Genomic DNA, 15,917 nt, shown 5'->3' on the forward strand with positions numbered 1-15,917 from the left:
CTTCCATATCGTTTCATCCTTTCATCCCAACCTGGCTTCCTAGGTTTTGATACACTGTACATTCGGTTTACCGTTCCATCAGAGCAAGCAGGGGGGGAAAAACATACAACAAGCGAAAAACATCAGAGCGGAGAGTAAACGAGAACCCCAATCTCACATCCAAGCAAGCAGTCATCTGCCAACACCCTCTTCACTAACCCAGCACCAACACCAGCAACAACACCATTACCCAAAATAAACCCCCAAATCCCTTCTGACACCCTCCGGCAACGGCCTGGTATTTCTCACAGCACACATACCCAACATCAAGCTCGCCATCGACCGGTTATCCTCGACGTGGCCGACGAAGCCAACGAAGCCGCGCACGCGCACGCGCTTGCTGCCTTGTTGGAAGGTGGTGCTGGATTGTAGCTCGTGGATTGCGACGGGACAGTTTGCGAGGCGGGTTGGTTTGGGTTTCCTCTGTGGGTGTTTTGGAACGGGTTGAGGGGTCGGTTGGGGGTGGGTCTGGGGATCGTTGGAGGAAGAGGAGGAGGAGGAGATTGTGTTTGTACAACGGTGAGTAGGGGCGTTGATGTAGATGACCCTCTTGCCTGGTTGTCCGCTGTTGCTGTGAACGCCGGTGTTGTCAGTGTCGGAGTCTGTGTCGTCGCTACTAGAACTAGAGCTTGCTTCCTCATCGGAGTCAAGGTCCGTGGTGCCCGTCAGCTCATCGTCTGCCCAGTCGTATTCGTCCCAGCAGTGTCCTGGTTCGGCCATGCGAGTATCTTCGTGTTCGGGACCTGTGAGGTCATACGCCTCGCCGTGCTCATCGAATCGAGGCCTCGCAAGAGTCCAGTCAGTGCCCTCTCCAACTTCAACACGACTAACCTCGAACACCCCTTCTTCTCCAGCCGTGCTATCCGTCTCGTTTCCTGCATTTCCTCCTTGGTTCCAAGCTCCGACCAACAAGCCTTCAGTGAGTTGATCTCCTTCACCATGCTTCTCTGCATCCTCAATCCCCAATGGCTCGACACCCGGCTGTCCACTCCTCCCTAATCCGCCATTCCCGACACTAGCACCCCGCGCAACGACAAGCACTTTATCCTCCTCCGGCACGTCCTCCAGGAACACCGCGCGGAGCGAGTACCCCTGTCCGCGATACATTCTGCCGCCCATCCTAGTGAGGCCCGACTCCTGGATTTCGAGAGAGACTTTGCCCATTGTTGCTCCGCAGATCCGCCATGGGAGGCTGAAGTGCGTTGAGATGTATTTGTGGAAGAGGAGGGGCCGATGCGTTGCCTGGGCGGGGAAGTCGAAGGCGAAGAGGAGGGTCGGGGTTGTCGGATTGTGGTTGTTGTTGTTGGAGTTGGTGGAATGGCTGTGGTGAGAATAATGAGGACGAGGAGGAAGGGTTTGAATGAGGTCTCGGAGTGTCTTTGTCAACTTGACCATACACGGATCCTCAGCGTCCATGATCGAGGTGTCAGCGATGACGATTCCTGCAATGGACGGGGTGATGGTTGGGTTCGTTAGGAGGGTCGTTAGTGTTTCGATCGGGTTGTGTGAGGTTGAGATTGTTGGGATTGTGATCAAGTGGGCGTCGCGCTGCAGTTTTGATATGATGGAAGGATAGGTTTTGGGGAGCTGGTGAGGGGTTCGGGCGAGGAGGATCAGAGCTGGTTTGGGTGAGTAGAGACCAGGTCTGGATAGGAGTGGTAGAGAGTCTTCTGGTTCTTCTTGTGAGGATGTTGACATGAAGGATGAGACGTCGTCTTGGTCTTGTGTATCCTGGTCCATTCTGTTGTTGGTTATGTTCCTGGAATGATGGTTAGGATGGACGGGACAGATGGGATAGACAGAGACACAGAGAGAGGGAGCAAGAAGAAGAAAAGATGAAAGGAGGCCATGCTGGCAGGCAACACAAGTTGATTTGAAATAAGTGGGTTCATCATCATTAATTTGCGGTGTTTTGCGGTGTTTGTTAGAGATATGATGCAGCTGTTGAGGTAATTCAGGCACGTGAAGACACACATCTTCTTTGCAAAAGTCACAACTGCTGTTACCCCTCTATTTATCCAGCAAAGCAGCTCTTCCAGTTCCCTCCACTCCGAGCAAAACTCAGTCCACTGACCCAGTCGTCTAACCTGCAGCGTCCCAGCCGGTCAACCTCGCAACCATGCAACGGAATGACCCGATCGTTGATCAAGACGCGAACAAGCGGCTCGCTTTCGTTCTTGCACTGCATCGTCTCAAAGTAGGCTCTCGCGCCGAATGGAACAGCCCACGATGCCGCGTACCCGTCCATCTCCGTGATACTTTGGACGGAAGTTTTGGAAAGAGGCGCAGTGCCGTTGTACAAACCCATAGCGAAGAAGATCGAGATCATATCGTTATCGTGCGAAAAGTCGGCGTACAACTTGGTGTCTAGTGGGAACGTGGCTGGGTTAGAGTCTAGTGTTCGATTCGTGTTTGTGTCGTCTTTCACAGGAGACTGCGTGAGTCGGGCGATCAGCTCGTTGGCGAAGCCAATACCCTGCGCGGGGCCGAGAGGACTGCCAGCGCCATGACCATAGTACTTGGCTAGGGACTGCAGGTAGTCATATTGTACCCATTCTTCGTCCGAGAAGAGACCGCAGAATGGAGACAACTCGCTACCGTCTGTGGTGATTGCCACGGTATCAAACGAACACATGTCCATGAGGTAGATGACTTCATGACCTGTCAAGCTGACGCCGGGAAGTTCAGCTTCAAATCGCTTGCAGATCGGTGGCGTCATTAAGGCCATGAAGTTCGACTTTATCACGCTCCCTGTCTTGTTGTTCTCGAAGTCCGTACAGGTGCTGGAGTCCAAGGTATTGTTGAACCCGACGCCCTCGGGAACGATAACGTTAATGATTGCAGCATCGCCTTTAAGATTGCCATCCTCGCGCTTCGCGCTCTGAAACCCCTCGATGAATTTGTCTGCAGACACCACAACACGATTTGATCCAGACGCCCGAATGAATGGAGTAATGCTCTTCGCTAAAGTCTTATACCGACGATAGAACTTCGCTCCCGAATCGATCATCTGCGCCTCTCCAAAAGTGGTCAAGTCATCTGCACCCAAGGTATAGTGATAGCCCTGTAAAAAGGCATACTTCCCCGTAAATGAAGTCGCGTTAGCCTTGACGGCATTTATTAGCTTAGCATATGCTGCTGTCTTTGTCTCCGTCGGATACCGCGAACCATGACGGGAGAGCGCCTGCGCAAAGGTAATCTCACAGTCGCTAGGTACATCTAGAGAGATGGCCGACTCGTGCTCCAGGGAGAAATAAGGCGAATATTGGCCCCAAAGATGTGAGATATGCGTAAAGCAGTGGTAGCCGTTGTCAACGGAGTTGCAAGACTGGTTTTGGCGAACAGGAGGGGTGGCAGAGACACTGCTCGAATAAGCATCACGTCATGAAGATGTAGAAAAGAAATTTCACCTCGAAAGTAGATGAAAGAGGGCAAGTGAAAGCATGATGAGCGCCATGATGAAAACGAAGGCGAGCCTGCCCCTTCCTGCCCCTCTTCTGCCCCAGCCTGGGCACTCATGCTTATAATGTGGTGATAGTCCCCTCATCTTCGTCCCGGGGCGTAGTGGATTGATAGCTCTATAGAGTCAGTGTCCGGTGTCCACCGCGAGACTTGGAGAGAAGAAGCATTTCCGCTAAACAGCGGGACGTTAGACGACAAAGCGATAATCAAGGCATTGGCACCTGGTGGATGCAAGGGTGCCAAAGGGATGCACTGGTGATAGGCTGGATGTCACCCACGTGGGTGCCGGGCGCTTTGGTGGTTGGCTGCCTTAAAGCTCTGGCACCGGCACCCCCAAATATTGGCCCAAGACAAGCATCGCAGTCTCCACGCAGCTAATCGATCTAAGAGTCAAGGACAAGGTGACACACGTGCTTTGCTCAAGAGGTTTTCTTATTGCCGATCAATTGTACTATACAGTGATACAGTCTATGAAACTGAAGCAGAAGCACGCTCATTTCCGCAGAACTGATGAAGCAGTACGAAGGTATCGTTCTTGAGTGAACAACAACTAGCAGAATAACAATCCCATACCCAAACACCAAAGTAGCACCAGCTATAATGAGACAATATTCTCCAGACTTGATGTCTTCTCGCATCGGTAAAGAGCAGAACGCGTTCCAAACATGTAAACGTATCAGAGATATGTGCAGTATAAGCGAACGATGCACCTGACGACGACGATAACGACAAAAGGCAATCCACCTTGTATAATCTTCGCTTCGATATACCAATGTAGTGTATGTTGTCACTTTTAGGATAAAACACCCATAACTTTTTCAATTTCCAAACCTTGTCAGGTAGGACAAGGGCAGGGACAGGGATAGGAGCATAACCAGTCTCCGACTCTGCAAGCGTATCCCTGTACCCTGTATCGGACCGGATGCTTAACTTAGTTCGTCCGAAAAGCTTGTTGTATCATCTTCTTCAAGTAGTGCGACTCCATGAGCTCGGAGTCGGCGGCATTGGTCTGGCTTGACGCTCGTCTGGCGTCACTCGTTCGGCCTTTATTGGGTATGCGGATGAAGTAGGGATGGCAGACCAACTCCCTCCAGCCCTCGAGGCTGAGATCGAAGATACATTTGATGCGGGCGCATGAAGTCCGGATGTATTTTGGTGGGTTGTAGATCCGGATGGCGGGCCCTCAAGCTTCACGGGAATGTCAGGGCTTGCCCACGAGGACGACTCCCTGCCCGATGTTGTTGGGTCAGACGTCAGACATAAGGGCTCGGGTGAGGTACCTCGCGCAGGGAGTTGGTCAGCTGGAACAAAGCGATTTAGCTGTTCACGATAGAAGTCTCGTTCACCGCGATAGAAATCCCGCTGCTTTCTCAGCACGTGAAGCTCTTCATCCTGCTTCTGGATGGTCTCTGCCTGTTTGCGAATCTCATCTTGCTGTGAGGTAATCTTCTGCTCCATCTGCATCTCGTTCCGTTTCCTGTTGCGAAACCTCCGCGAGGCGTCACTGTTTGCTTTCCGCTTTTCTGCTTGAATTGAAGAACCCGACTTCTCGTCTTTGAAGCAGGGTATATTCCTCCGTGGAAGCGTCTCCGGCTGAGGCCCGCTTAAGCCTGATGTCTCCTCTCCTGAGCGCCATGGAGAATCCATGATTGGCAATCGAGTAATGGGATCTAATTGGGCGTATTGGGGATACAACGGTGTCGACTGAGGCGCAGATGCTGCAGCGATAGCAGGCGACGATCGACCTAGCTGACTGAAGACGGACACTGGTGTCGTCGGACTGGTTTCCTTCGAGCTAGGTGTAGGTGTTTGGTTCGTACTTGCGCGGTGGCCAATGAATGTTGAAGCCGAGTGTACCGAAACCTGGTGGTGGTGAACTGACCCAGGTAGAAGCTGCCCTGGTGCGGTGTCAATCGATAAAGGTAAACTCGGAGCTACCGTCTGAAGGCCTGGCAATTGCTGAGCCAGAGGGGATTGGCCTGGCCCGGGTTTTGGAGGGAAATAACCTGTTGCACCCACAAAGTGTGAGGACGGCGAGACAGGAGCGATACTCTGATGGCGCGTCCTCATCCCAGGTGACAATGCTGAAGGATGGTTTGCGGGGTGCATTGAAGGAGAAGGTAGATGCACTGTTGACGAAGAGGGGTACCGAGAGTGAGACGGCGAATCCGACGACAGTCGTTGTTGCTGGTATTGCTCCCCTCCAAGCCCCTCGCGACCACTGTCTACAGAGCCAGTTCGAGTCACTAGCCCATCCGCTGGTGGATGATTCAGGATCGAACTGACACCAATCGAGCGATGCTGCGAAGAGCTCAGCGGCGGTTCAACAGGAGCAGACGGGTGCCAGGAAGAAGGCCGAGAACGCACGGATCCACGCCGCTCCATGTCAGGAAGGTTCTCGTCGCCTGTATGGCGTCTCTTCCGCTCAAGCGAGCCGCGGTCCTCACGCGGATGTGCATCGGTTGGAGATTGAGCTAAGACCGGGGGGATCTGCGACATATGCTCCGCGTTTCTATCAAAGGAGTGCCGTAGAGTCGTCCTGGGGCATGGCGAGACCCCCTCTCGCTCCAGAAGAGCCGACGAGGACTCGTGAAGAGGAGCGCGAGAGAGGGGGCCGGGTGCGGGATGGTTGAGTTGATAGTCAGACAGCGAATGATATTGGCGTGGCGAATGCACTTGAGGGGGGTATGAGGGGGTGGTCAAGACGCTGATCCCGAGAGTAGCCACGGTGAAGGGAGAACACGGAGAGACAGGAGTGTTGATGGATGGGGATGATGGGGTGGAAAGGGAAACTGGTTTTCCAAATAGTCGCTGTCTCCGGATTTCTCCTTTGGTGTTGTGTTGGGTAGCAAAGGGACAGTCGTACTACAAGCCAATACTATAGTCCCAGGAGAAGGGTAAGCAAAGTTTATTCGAGGTCGAAGGATACGAGAGCCAGCTTGTAATAAAACAGAATTATATGAAACACCAACAGCAGCGTGGAAGAACGGTCGATATAGGGGGGTGGGCGAAGGTATACAGAGAAGACAAAAGGGTATTAGGTACGGGCCAAACAGGAGGGAAACCAGGAGGAGGGGAGGATACGGGTTTATGAATCATGCTCGCCTATTATTATAAATCTACTACACTGAGAAGAGCAGCCAAGTCAGTGGCCCATGGATGATCGTAGCCTGAGGGAGTTTGCAGCAAGCTGTGTTGAGATTCAGCGGTGTGCAAAGGTGAAGCCCAGTATTGGCCATGAACCCTCAGCGCTGGAAAAGGCAAGACACATGGGGAAAGCCAGCTCTCGATCATGGGTTATTGAATTGAATTAGAGAAAATAAATAAAAAGAAATTCCAGCAGAAAAAAAAAAGAGAAGAAAAAGAAAATGTAGCGTTTTTCACTGTACATACCGTACGATACGCACAGGCACTAAAGAAAACCTTGAAGCTCGTCAGCCAGCGGCGCCAAACCAAACGTTATATATTTGGCAACCAAGCAGGCACAAACACGTACTTTGTACCATCTGCTCGGGGCTCATTATGTGCATCGCCCTGAAGGGAAATGGCTGTGCTTGCTGAGCGCAAAGGGTAAGCAGCGACGGAAGCCTCAATTGGGCAGAAATGCTGTATACCACTCTCGAAACGTGACGCAATAAGCAGCAGTCGCTTGTTTGTTTCGAGTCTTAGCATCCGTATATTATTATGACATGCTTCGGATTCTCTCATCGAGTGGCAGGCCCATGGAGGGCGTCCAATTGGTCAAGGCCTGGAAATCCTTTAAAGGGCAGGCTAGTGTATAGACTAAAAGGCAACTAGCAGGGGAACGGGGCTGGGGAAACTTCGTGAGTGACCCGGGAGCTCCTAAGAGGCGCCGTCACCATGGACGTGGTCGGAAACAGTGGAGGCCGGAATCACCCAAGGATGTGATGCTATTCCCCATCCAGTGGAGGATAGGCAATTGGCCATGCACGTCACTGGGCTGGTCGACGGTTAGTTACCAGGGAACAGTCGGGTCTGACTAGCACCAACCGTCAGTCACCACAATCAAGGATTGAAGATTATCGCGCAGACCAGATGCTTACCGCTTCTGTGACACCCGAAACTGCCGACTCAAGACCAAAGTACCATAGGCGAGTTTTCGAGAATCATGATAACATCATACCATCAGAGTTGCCGGCTCAACTCGAAAGCTCCTGGATTCAATCACGAGGACGATCTTCGACTCGGTTTTATTGCATGGCGCAGGCAACGTGCTACCCCCCTCCCCACTGACCTCTCTGCCGGTAAATTAACCCCCCTGAAATCTGGCGCGTCGAGAAACTTGGCTCACCTGCCCTGAAACTATCACCAGCACTATACTCTTCAACGTCCTATACCCTGAGGAAGAGATTCGCGGCCTATCACATTCCATTACACCCGCTTGAAGCGACGTGGAAAAGAAAGGTTCTTCACTCGGTGAGTGCCATTCGGGTCCCCGAAGAAAAAGAAAAGAGATTGGGAAAACATGGTGCGGAGCCCGAGACACGCGCCTCGAAGCTCAGAGCGAATATTGGACCTCTCGCCGACACCCTTGCGAGTCCCGACTCGTCGACTTGCTGCCAGGGATTCAGGGAAGGAGGAAGGGAAGAGACGGAGAACAGCGGACGCTCCGAGTCCGGACCTCGTCCGGGAGCCAGGGGCCCATCCCGCTCTATAAACATTCAATCCCGCCAATTGAGGCAGGGATCTTACTCCTCATCCAGAACTATTGTACGATGTAGATTCAAGTCAACTCGGGGAATCACCATGTCCTGCATAATGCTTCACCTCCTCGAGGAGATAAGAGTTTAGCGGAGATCTGCCTCCAGCTCTGCGACTCATGGAACTCCACTCCCGTCGCTCCTCGCTTCCAGCTGCTTCTTCTTTGGTTCATCGTTCCCGGATTTTCGTCCTATCGGGTCAATTCAAACGTCCCGGTAACCAGTCACATCTCGCAAGGCGGCCCCTTTTCTGAAAATCGATGGGTAAGAGGTTTCCATTGGTGCCGGTCCATCTTGTCTCGTGCCGAGCGAATCTCAGGCTGCCGTTGGTCAGCCACGGGCCACGGGTCCATGAGACGCCTTAAAAGGTTGAGAGCTCGTCCAACGGTCCAAAAGGTGTCATATGGGTAGACCGTTTGAGAAAGATATAGCCATTATTGACGAGATCACCCTCTTGAGGGTACCTCAACAACATCCCGTCTTGCGTCCGGTTCGATATTCAGCCAACCTCATTGATGAAAAGTGGCTTTTGGGCCGGAAAATGCATGCTTTTGCTACGTCATTATTGGGCATCAAGCAAGAGAAGCAACAACGTGAGCAAGGCGGCGCTGACCATCATCATCTTGCAGAAGTTAAAACTCCCCGGATAACGGGAGGATGGAATGCCCCATCTAGCTAATGATGGCCCGCTGCCTTGCTGCATCAACCTTCCTTTATCTGGTTTCTGTATGACATGGATGTCGTGGCTGGTATAAGGCAACGATGCTGGACAAATCAACTGAATCTGGATGGGACATCCTGATAGAAGTGGAGTCCTTCTTGAGGAGGAAAATTGATTACTCCGGGAAGTTTATCTTCGCGATATGCATCATGAGGCTATGATATACAGGTTGTGAGCTCATCTCATAATCATGCGTTTAAGGGTTACTCCCAGTTTCACGTCAGCTCAGCTCATTCATGATTATGATGATCATGCCAGAGCTTCGAGCGTGGAATTCTCCAGCCCAGGCAGCAAATGGAGGGTAAAGGACGAGTACAAGCTGGCCTTGAGTGGAGCTGTAAGCGACGGTTCACAGTAGAAGAGGCTCAATCATTAATCTTCTTGAGAGTATCGCGGCTGTTCTTTGTAAGTGCATCCTGGGTTCGCCGGAACATCAGAGTGTGAAGGGCAATTTCTAAAGCTAGTCGTTTCATGGATCGCCATGTTGTTCTCTGGACTTTGGTGCCGTCAGTGGCAATGCTTTTGGAGGCACTGGCTCGTCCCACTGTCGCATACGGCGTCAACCGTGAACGAGACACGAGTGGGCAATGAATCTGTCGTTTCAAGATATGCAGTCCCGCAATTGACGGATGATTGGCCCACAAAGCCCCTCAAGTCTGGATTTGAAAGGAAGACCTTTTCTCCAGAATGATTCCTCGATCATCGCTGCATTCTGCTCCCTCGGCCCCAAAGTCATACATAATATCCACACGGGAAGGCAGATTCTAGGCGCTCTTCTTGCCGATCTGCTCTAGGATCCACACAAGCAGGCCCCAAGAAATCCTAATCACACGAGAGCTGCTTCGCACAGCTCCCGAGACGTGACACGTTGGATCTGAACTTTGAATTATCAGTTGAGTCGGCGACTCGTCGAGGGCTGTTGCGGGGCAGGCGTGTCAGCGAAAATAGCGTAACCTAAGAGATGTGAATTAGCCTATCAGTAGCTGACAAAACAGACTATTTCCAACAGAATGGAGATCCCGAAAGACGGTAAAGGGCGAGGAATCCTTCATACTGGAAAGGCTAGAATGCCAAAAGGAACCCGCCAGCCGTCCTCGAATCCTCCAGAAGGGAGAGCTAAACTTCAATAGGGCAACGGAACTATCTTCCGTTTCAGTGGCCGGCCACTGTAATCGTTGATTGAAGGCTTGAAAAAGGCGGAGAGGTGATGGGATGGGATGGCGCGAGAGGGGTGAGAAAGAGGGAAGTTGCATGAGCTGGCCGCTGTTGCCGGGCTTTTTCTGCGATTGGCAGAGACTTTAAAACTCTTCCCAGCGACGCGGTTCACGGGTCCTTCATGCGACGGCCAATGTCCAGGAGTCGGTGTGCGTTGGAACAATATTTAGGCATGGACGTCCATTGACAACTCGCTCCTCGGATCTCGATCAGATTGATCGCCTGCGTGTATGTATGCTTTGTTTTTGTTTTGTTTTTTTTGCTTCCCACCTTCCACGACAATGCCGCTCTAACCGCCCTGTTATATCCATCCTCTAGGCTCTTGGAGACCTGCCAGCATGGTCAGTCGGTATTATCGATGGGATTCCGAGTTAAGCGCAATGGTTTGCATCGACGTTTCCTTATTCCAACGGCTGTCTTCCATTCGTCCCTCCCTCAGTTCGGACCCTTTTTCTTGCATTGAATCGGTTTTGTATGCAACGACGTTTACAGTAGTATCATACCAGATTCAAATTCCCCAGTCTCACTCATTGAGAACTTAATGACAGCAGGGTCGCCTCGACAATCATACACCATCAAGACATTGTCCGACGCCGACCGGCCCAACCTCCGTTGAGGCATTGAGGCTTGGGTGTGCGCAGTTCTTCATCCTCTGATCGTGCTCCACAGTAGTATTGTCCCTGGCAAGGTTGCAGCCCCATCTCTGAGCATTGCACAGATTGAGAATGGTCTACGGGCTGTCTCGCTGGACAATGCGCCACCGTCGCCGTATATACTGCCTGTTCGGTCCAGATGCCAGTGAAGATCAGATTAGACAAGGGAGCACTGCGTCATAAGGGCTCAGGAGGAAAGACGAACCCGGTACCGAGTACATCTACTATTATTACACAAACACACGAATCAGCGCATGATCGGGGAAAGAGCGAGAATAAGATTGTTTTGGCTTCTTTCTCGTCGCCTCAACCTTGCAGCGGAGATTTTTGTTGCATCCACTTGCTGAAGCGAACATATCCGTGACTCCCGTGCATATGCATACATGCACTGTTGTGCAGACGTTTCGATTGCCTTTACGAGGGGTACTGTCAACCTCGACCTTTCGAGCTCCACAAATCTCGGGCGCATTTTATACCGGTACTTCTACCTTGAGTTGGAGCTGTACTTTTGTTTCCAAGCCACTACACCGTACTTCTTTCATCTTTGCTTTTTCTGGTCAATGGGCTAGCCAGGAGTGGAGACTCCGCAGCTAAGATACGAGACATCTCAGTGGTACGGAGTATATCAAGAATCGAGAAAGACAATGGATTTGGCCTCCGAAATTGGTCCAGGAAAGGCGCTCCAAGTCTCAAGAACCCAACGGCCAGCTGATGCGCGATCTCAACGGACTAGCACAAAGGTGCTGGGTACTTTTGCCTCCGAGGTCCTCGAAAGGGGTAGTACATAACTTAGGTGACGTTGGACCGTTACACATTTCTCGAACAAAACTTCATGGATTAGCGCACTATTGAATCGTCACTGATGAACGCAATGGTTGTTCCAAAAGTACGTCTGACTTTGCTGTTTCTCCAGGGTTGAGAGACCAAGGTTAGGGAACCAGCAAGCCCGGGAAGATCTAATGACCGCGAAATTCAAGCGAAAGCAATTTCACATGACGCCCCTTCGCCGCATCTCAGGCGAGGATACATCTTCTCAGTTGCTCAAAAACGTCCAAAACAAATCTATCACAAATCCGTAGCTTTCTTCCGAGCTCACAGCATCACTCTGATGACGGTGGCTGATTCCACTGAAACTTGTTTTTCTTCTGCCCTTGGACCCCTACATCGACTTTATACAGGTGTCCTCCGTACCGAATCGACTCGGGGAATTGGTCATCGTTGGTATCGTCTTTGGCAGTCGTTATGAATAGTTCCGTCCCCACAAAGGCCGGGCAGGTGATGTTTCGGGTCGGAAGAGAAATTTCGCCTATAACCTTCCCCTCTGGTGAGATTCGAATAACTTTGCCTCCACCGTAAACAGCACTCCAGATGCACCCTTCCACGTCAATGGCGAAACCATCCGGCTCTTTTGGCTCACCAATGTCAAAGTGAACCCGTCTGTTGCTAATCTCCCCAGTGGTTTCGTCAAAGTCGAAAGAGAAGATCTTCCCCGTTGGGGAGTCAGTGAGATACATCGTATCGTTGGCAGCATTCCAGCCAATGCCGTTCGGGATCGTGAGTTGCTCAACCATGCGGTGCAATTTCCCGTCCGGATCGAGACGAAACAGAACTCCTTCGTTGACCGGACTCTGCACTTTGGGATCGTTCATGGCACCAGCCCATAGCCGACCTTTGCTATCAACCGCGCCATCGTTGAAGCGCATCCTATTGCATATGGTCAGGATACCCCGTCACATAATGGTGTGTCTAGATGTTCACTCGCCTGCGGAGCTTATCCGATTCATCCCAAGGCCTAGCAATGTATGAAAGCTCGCCAGTCTTACGGTTCACGAGGGCAAAGCCGTATTTAGCAGCGGCCACTATGTACTCCTCCAGGCCATTGCCATTGTCGGCGATGTTGGCAGTTACACTGGATGCTTGGTGTTAGCGACACCGCCAATCGTAGAAACTAACTCGGAAAAAAACAAACCCGATAGACTCGGATGTATCGAGGGTTTGAAGGGATTCTGGGCCTCTGGTAAGGTCTACAACATAGAGCTTCTCGTTCCAGATGTCCACAAAGCGAAATTCGTTCTTGGCTTGGTCCCAAAACGGTGCTTCAAGTAAAGCTCCGGAAACTGAGACGTACGGCTAGAGGAGACAGGAGTGAGACTTGATTTGGTTCAATAATTGAGCCACGCCAGCGAGGTTCCGATTTGCGTACCTCATTAACCGTCCACTTCGAGACCGAAGACATCGTGACGCTGTGAAGAGCTTGTTTTCTTCAAGGACAGTCCGAGGCGATAGCGCTCAGTTTGAATAAAAGGTTGAGAGGATCAATCAATTTGATAGCTCGCCAGGAGAAAAAAGCAGCGAAGTTGCAAAAAGCTAGGCTCATCGGACTTCGAAGCGTGGCTGATTGGGAAAGACGGAAGTGCCAAGCCCCCACATGACTCCCGACCATGTCTTCTCCAACACTAGGTTCTGCTTCAACTGTGTGCTTTGAGGCGTCAAGTCTTTTCTCTCAAAGTCTTCATCTTCCCTCTTGCGATTGCTAATTTGAGCAACAGCGAGTCGTCGTGTTTGAGGGCCATCAGTTGCGTCCGCATCCACGCCACTTTGTGCTGTTTCGGGCCAGGTACATCTAGATCCATGTTCCTTGGACCGTGGACGGAGTATAAACGGCGCGACTATTTACCACTTCGCAAGTTCCCCCGCTTGGTCTTGTCGAAGGAAGTCCTCTCGACAACAACTCGGAACTCAAGTCATTCGGCTCCACTTCTGCCTGATAATTCCTCTTCTGCCCGAGATTCGAGTTCTTGAGTGAGGTCCTTTGATGATCTTAAGGGCGCAGGTTTTCGGGAAGCGACCTGTCACCTGTCATGCACATCATCAAGCACTCGCTCTGAACGTGTCGAAATCGACTCAATAATGAAGGACCGCGCGCCTCGCTAATTATCATCGATTTGATGACAAACGATAGTTTGACCCTGTTTCTGCATGTTTGCTGAGTCCTAAGTCCTTCCACCTCCACAGCCCTCCTGCGACACATCGAGTCTCACTACTGTTATAACGCACTTGTCGTGTCGAGCAGCCTCACTTTTCTCGGTTGAGGAGCTCCAGCGGAGGCGCTTTGGACAAATAGGATTTGATCCGACCGATGGAATTTAGAACTGAACCGCATACCTACCTATCTGTTGCTGTCGGTCCCTGAATCTAATGTTTTGCTGTTCCATGGATGTGACACTGCACATCGGCCGGGGTCCCAAACTGCCGGACTTTTTGTGTAAGATTTTCTACCAGTTGGAATCGAGCCTTTTGACATACAGCCGTTGAAACGACAAGTCTGCATCCTCCTCTGCATTGATCACCCGTTCTCTGACGCCTCCTGAAGCCTGCATCTGCCGTTTGTTCGGTACAATCATGCTAAAAGAAAAGCAAACAAATTAATAGGACGAATTCGAAGGACCATCGAAATAATATTCGGGCCATCGCCCTCTTGAGCCACCAGCATGCCCCTTAGGCGTCACAGACCTCGGAATTTTCTTGTGGAGGTCGTATTACTCCCGATACCGCAAGCACTTTCCGGTAGAGAGCGAGGAGATGGCAAAGCTTTGCCTTTGTTGGACCATCTAGGAATGATCCCCATGAAGTGTATTTATCCTTCACCAAAGCAGCAAAAGGTGGTTCGTTGATTGTGGGTCAAGCATATCGTAGCCTGAAGAATCGGGCAACCAACTTTCCCAGTCACGAGCACACGGACGAGCGTCGACATAGAGCCTGCCAGCGCAATCTCGATGCATGATCATCTGCATTGATTTGGGCTCGCAATCGCGGGGGTAAGTACCTGCAGGAGGCAAACAGCGCAGGATGTGCTCCTTGATAGTGTTCCACTCGATGTCACCAACATGGTCACCAACAAGGTCGATATTCCATTTCCCTGACTGGGCCCAGCAGGCACAGAAAATGCGGTGAGAACAAAGCTAAATCGGCCAATACCGTTTCAGATTTTTTTTTCTGAATTTTTGCCCCGAAATCTGGTAGGAAATCCAATGTGCCAAATCTCGATCGAACTGAGAGCACATCTGCTCGGACTCCTGCTGGATCAGAGTGATGCGAAGCCTTCCCGCAACAAACATCTGGGCTGATACGCAGCAATTAAAATACTTTATGCATGGCTACACAAAGTTGCGCTCACATGATCATTTCTTCATGCATGACAACGTATCTTCTTACATAGCCTGGCCCTCGACATGCATGATAAGCTGGGCAATCTGCAGCTAAGGTTCCTTTCTCACGCGCCTAGTAACCCAGGCGCTAGCCTTGGTAATCAGCTAGTATCGAACGTACTCATACGGTATTATCGGTCATGCATTTCACTGTTTGGGCACTCGTGCTTCTTCAGGCGTGGTACCTGGTACCTTCCTTGACGGTGTTTGGCTCTCTTAGGCTCAAAGTACAGGTACCTCTCTGCTCAAAGGTTCGAGACTCCAGAATCCACCAACTCCACCTCAACCACACAGGTCTCACCTCACATTCCAAACCCAACCCCATAACTCGGCACATATGAGAAATAGTGTCTAACCGCCTAGCAAACATCAAGCCTCATCAGGCACACCTCCCGTCAGCGACTTCTTTCAGGTATCGACATCAACAGCAGGCAATCCATACAATCCAGGCTCGCCACGACACCGTCGAGTAATGCGTCACCTGGTCCTCATCCAAATATCATAAGCAGCCTGGTCCATCCAAATATCATCTCTGACGCTTCATCCTGCACGTCGAGAAGAAAGGAAATGCCCAAGAAGCCCAGCCCCCCATATTTGTGACAGGGGTTCAATTACTTGCAGAGAGAGGCGCTTGATATCACGCACGAAGCAGCGCGTATAACCATCGCATTGATTACCTCAACATTGTGCGTGATGGTATTCAATTGAACATTATGATCCAGAGACTGATCCACGTCCTGACCTCGGAGTATACATTGTGGTAAGTGCTGATGCTTCTGCGAATGTATCCAGAGTCGTCCTTTTACGTCGTTCAGCGCCGCATACCTCGACGCGTCAACCCTCCGGTCAGCTACTCCGTACTGCTACTTGCTTACCTGTGCTTTGGCAGGGCTCTAGT

At 51.2% G+C, this 15,917-nt stretch overlaps 5 protein-coding genes across 5 annotated transcripts; 1 reads left to right on the forward strand and 4 right to left on the reverse strand.

Moving 5' to 3' along the window:
* Nucleotides 1-22: 22 nt before the first annotated feature.
* On the reverse strand, nucleotides 23-1,916 carry BJX68DRAFT_10625 (uncharacterized protein). Its single transcript, XM_071035833.1, has one exon. The coding sequence runs from the start codon at nucleotides 1,777-1,779 to the stop codon at nucleotides 226-228; it is 1,554 nt and encodes a 517-aa protein (XP_070905822.1). The 5' UTR covers nucleotides 1,780-1,916; the 3' UTR covers nucleotides 23-225.
* Nucleotides 1,917-2,053: 137 nt separating this feature from the next.
* BJX68DRAFT_260543 (histidine phosphatase family protein) lies at nucleotides 2,054-3,496 on the reverse strand (the record flags this gene model as incomplete). The annotated part of the gene is made up of 2 exons (XM_071043906.1): nucleotides 2,054-3,401; nucleotides 3,450-3,496. The coding sequence occupies 2 exons, from the start codon at nucleotides 3,494-3,496 to the stop codon at nucleotides 2,054-2,056; spliced, it is 1,395 nt and encodes a 464-aa protein (XP_070905823.1).
* Nucleotides 3,497-4,240: 744 nt separating this feature from the next.
* On the reverse strand, nucleotides 4,241-6,576 carry BJX68DRAFT_10796 (uncharacterized protein). The gene has a single exon (XM_071035865.1). It carries the CDS (start codon nucleotides 5,998-6,000, stop codon nucleotides 4,468-4,470), a length of 1,533 nt encoding a protein of 510 aa, XP_070905824.1. The 5' UTR covers nucleotides 6,001-6,576; the 3' UTR covers nucleotides 4,241-4,467.
* A 989-nt stretch (nucleotides 6,577-7,565) lies between these two features.
* BJX68DRAFT_223165 (uncharacterized protein) lies at nucleotides 7,566-8,463 on the forward strand. Its single transcript, XM_071038104.1, has 2 exons — nucleotides 7,566-7,766; nucleotides 7,835-8,463. The coding sequence occupies exons 1-2, from the start codon at nucleotides 7,631-7,633 to the stop codon at nucleotides 8,311-8,313; spliced, it is 615 nt and encodes a 204-aa protein (XP_070905825.1). The 5' UTR covers nucleotides 7,566-7,630; the 3' UTR covers nucleotides 8,314-8,463.
* Nucleotides 8,464-11,595: 3,132 nt separating this feature from the next.
* Nucleotides 11,596-13,244, reverse strand: BJX68DRAFT_10699 (SMP-30/gluconolactonase/LRE family protein). The gene is made up of 4 exons (XM_071035846.1): nucleotides 13,015-13,244; nucleotides 12,781-12,941; nucleotides 12,574-12,720; nucleotides 11,596-12,515 (listed from the first exon to the last, which is right to left on the reverse strand). Exons 1-4 carry the CDS (start codon nucleotides 13,045-13,047, stop codon nucleotides 11,912-11,914), a joined length of 945 nt encoding a protein of 314 aa, XP_070905826.1. The 5' UTR covers nucleotides 13,048-13,244; the 3' UTR covers nucleotides 11,596-11,911.
* Nucleotides 13,245-15,917: the final 2,673 nt, after the last annotated feature.

Source organism: Aspergillus pseudodeflectus (assembly GCF_044049435.1).
Source record: "Aspergillus pseudodeflectus strain CBS 756.74 chromosome Unknown BJX68scaffold_1, whole genome shotgun sequence".
NCBI lineage: Eukaryota > Fungi > Ascomycota > Eurotiomycetes > Eurotiales > Aspergillaceae > Aspergillus > Aspergillus pseudodeflectus.

What these genes read in the sequence shown, in the direction of transcription:
- BJX68DRAFT_10625 (XM_071035833.1), bottom strand. Translation starts at nt 1,779, where the DNA reads ATGGACCAGGATACACAAGACCAAGACGACGTCTCATCCTTCATGTCA.
- BJX68DRAFT_10796 (XM_071035865.1), bottom strand. Translation starts at nt 6,000, where the DNA reads ATGTCGCAGATCCCCCCGGTCTTAGCTCAATCTCCAACCGATGCACAT.
- BJX68DRAFT_223165 (XM_071038104.1), top strand. Translation starts at nt 7,631, where the DNA reads ATGATAACATCATACCATCAGAGTTGCCGGCTCAACTCGAAAGCTCCT. An exon ending in CCCCACTGACCTCTCTGCCG is followed by an intron (nt 7,767 to 7,834) that starts GTAAATTAACCC and finishes AACTATCACCAG; the next exon opens with CACTATACTCTTCAACGTCC.
- BJX68DRAFT_10699 (XM_071035846.1), bottom strand. Translation starts at nt 13,047, where the DNA reads ATGTCTTCGGTCTCGAAGTGGACGGTTAATGAG. An exon ending in CGAAGTGGACGGTTAATGAG is followed by an intron (nt 12,942 to 13,014) that starts GTACGCAAATCG and finishes TGTCTCCTCTAG; the next exon opens with CCGTACGTCTCAGTTTCCGG. An exon ending in GATACATCCGAGTCTATCGG is followed by an intron (nt 12,721 to 12,780) that starts GTTTGTTTTTTT and finishes CCAAGCATCCAG; the next exon opens with TGTAACTGCCAACATCGCCG.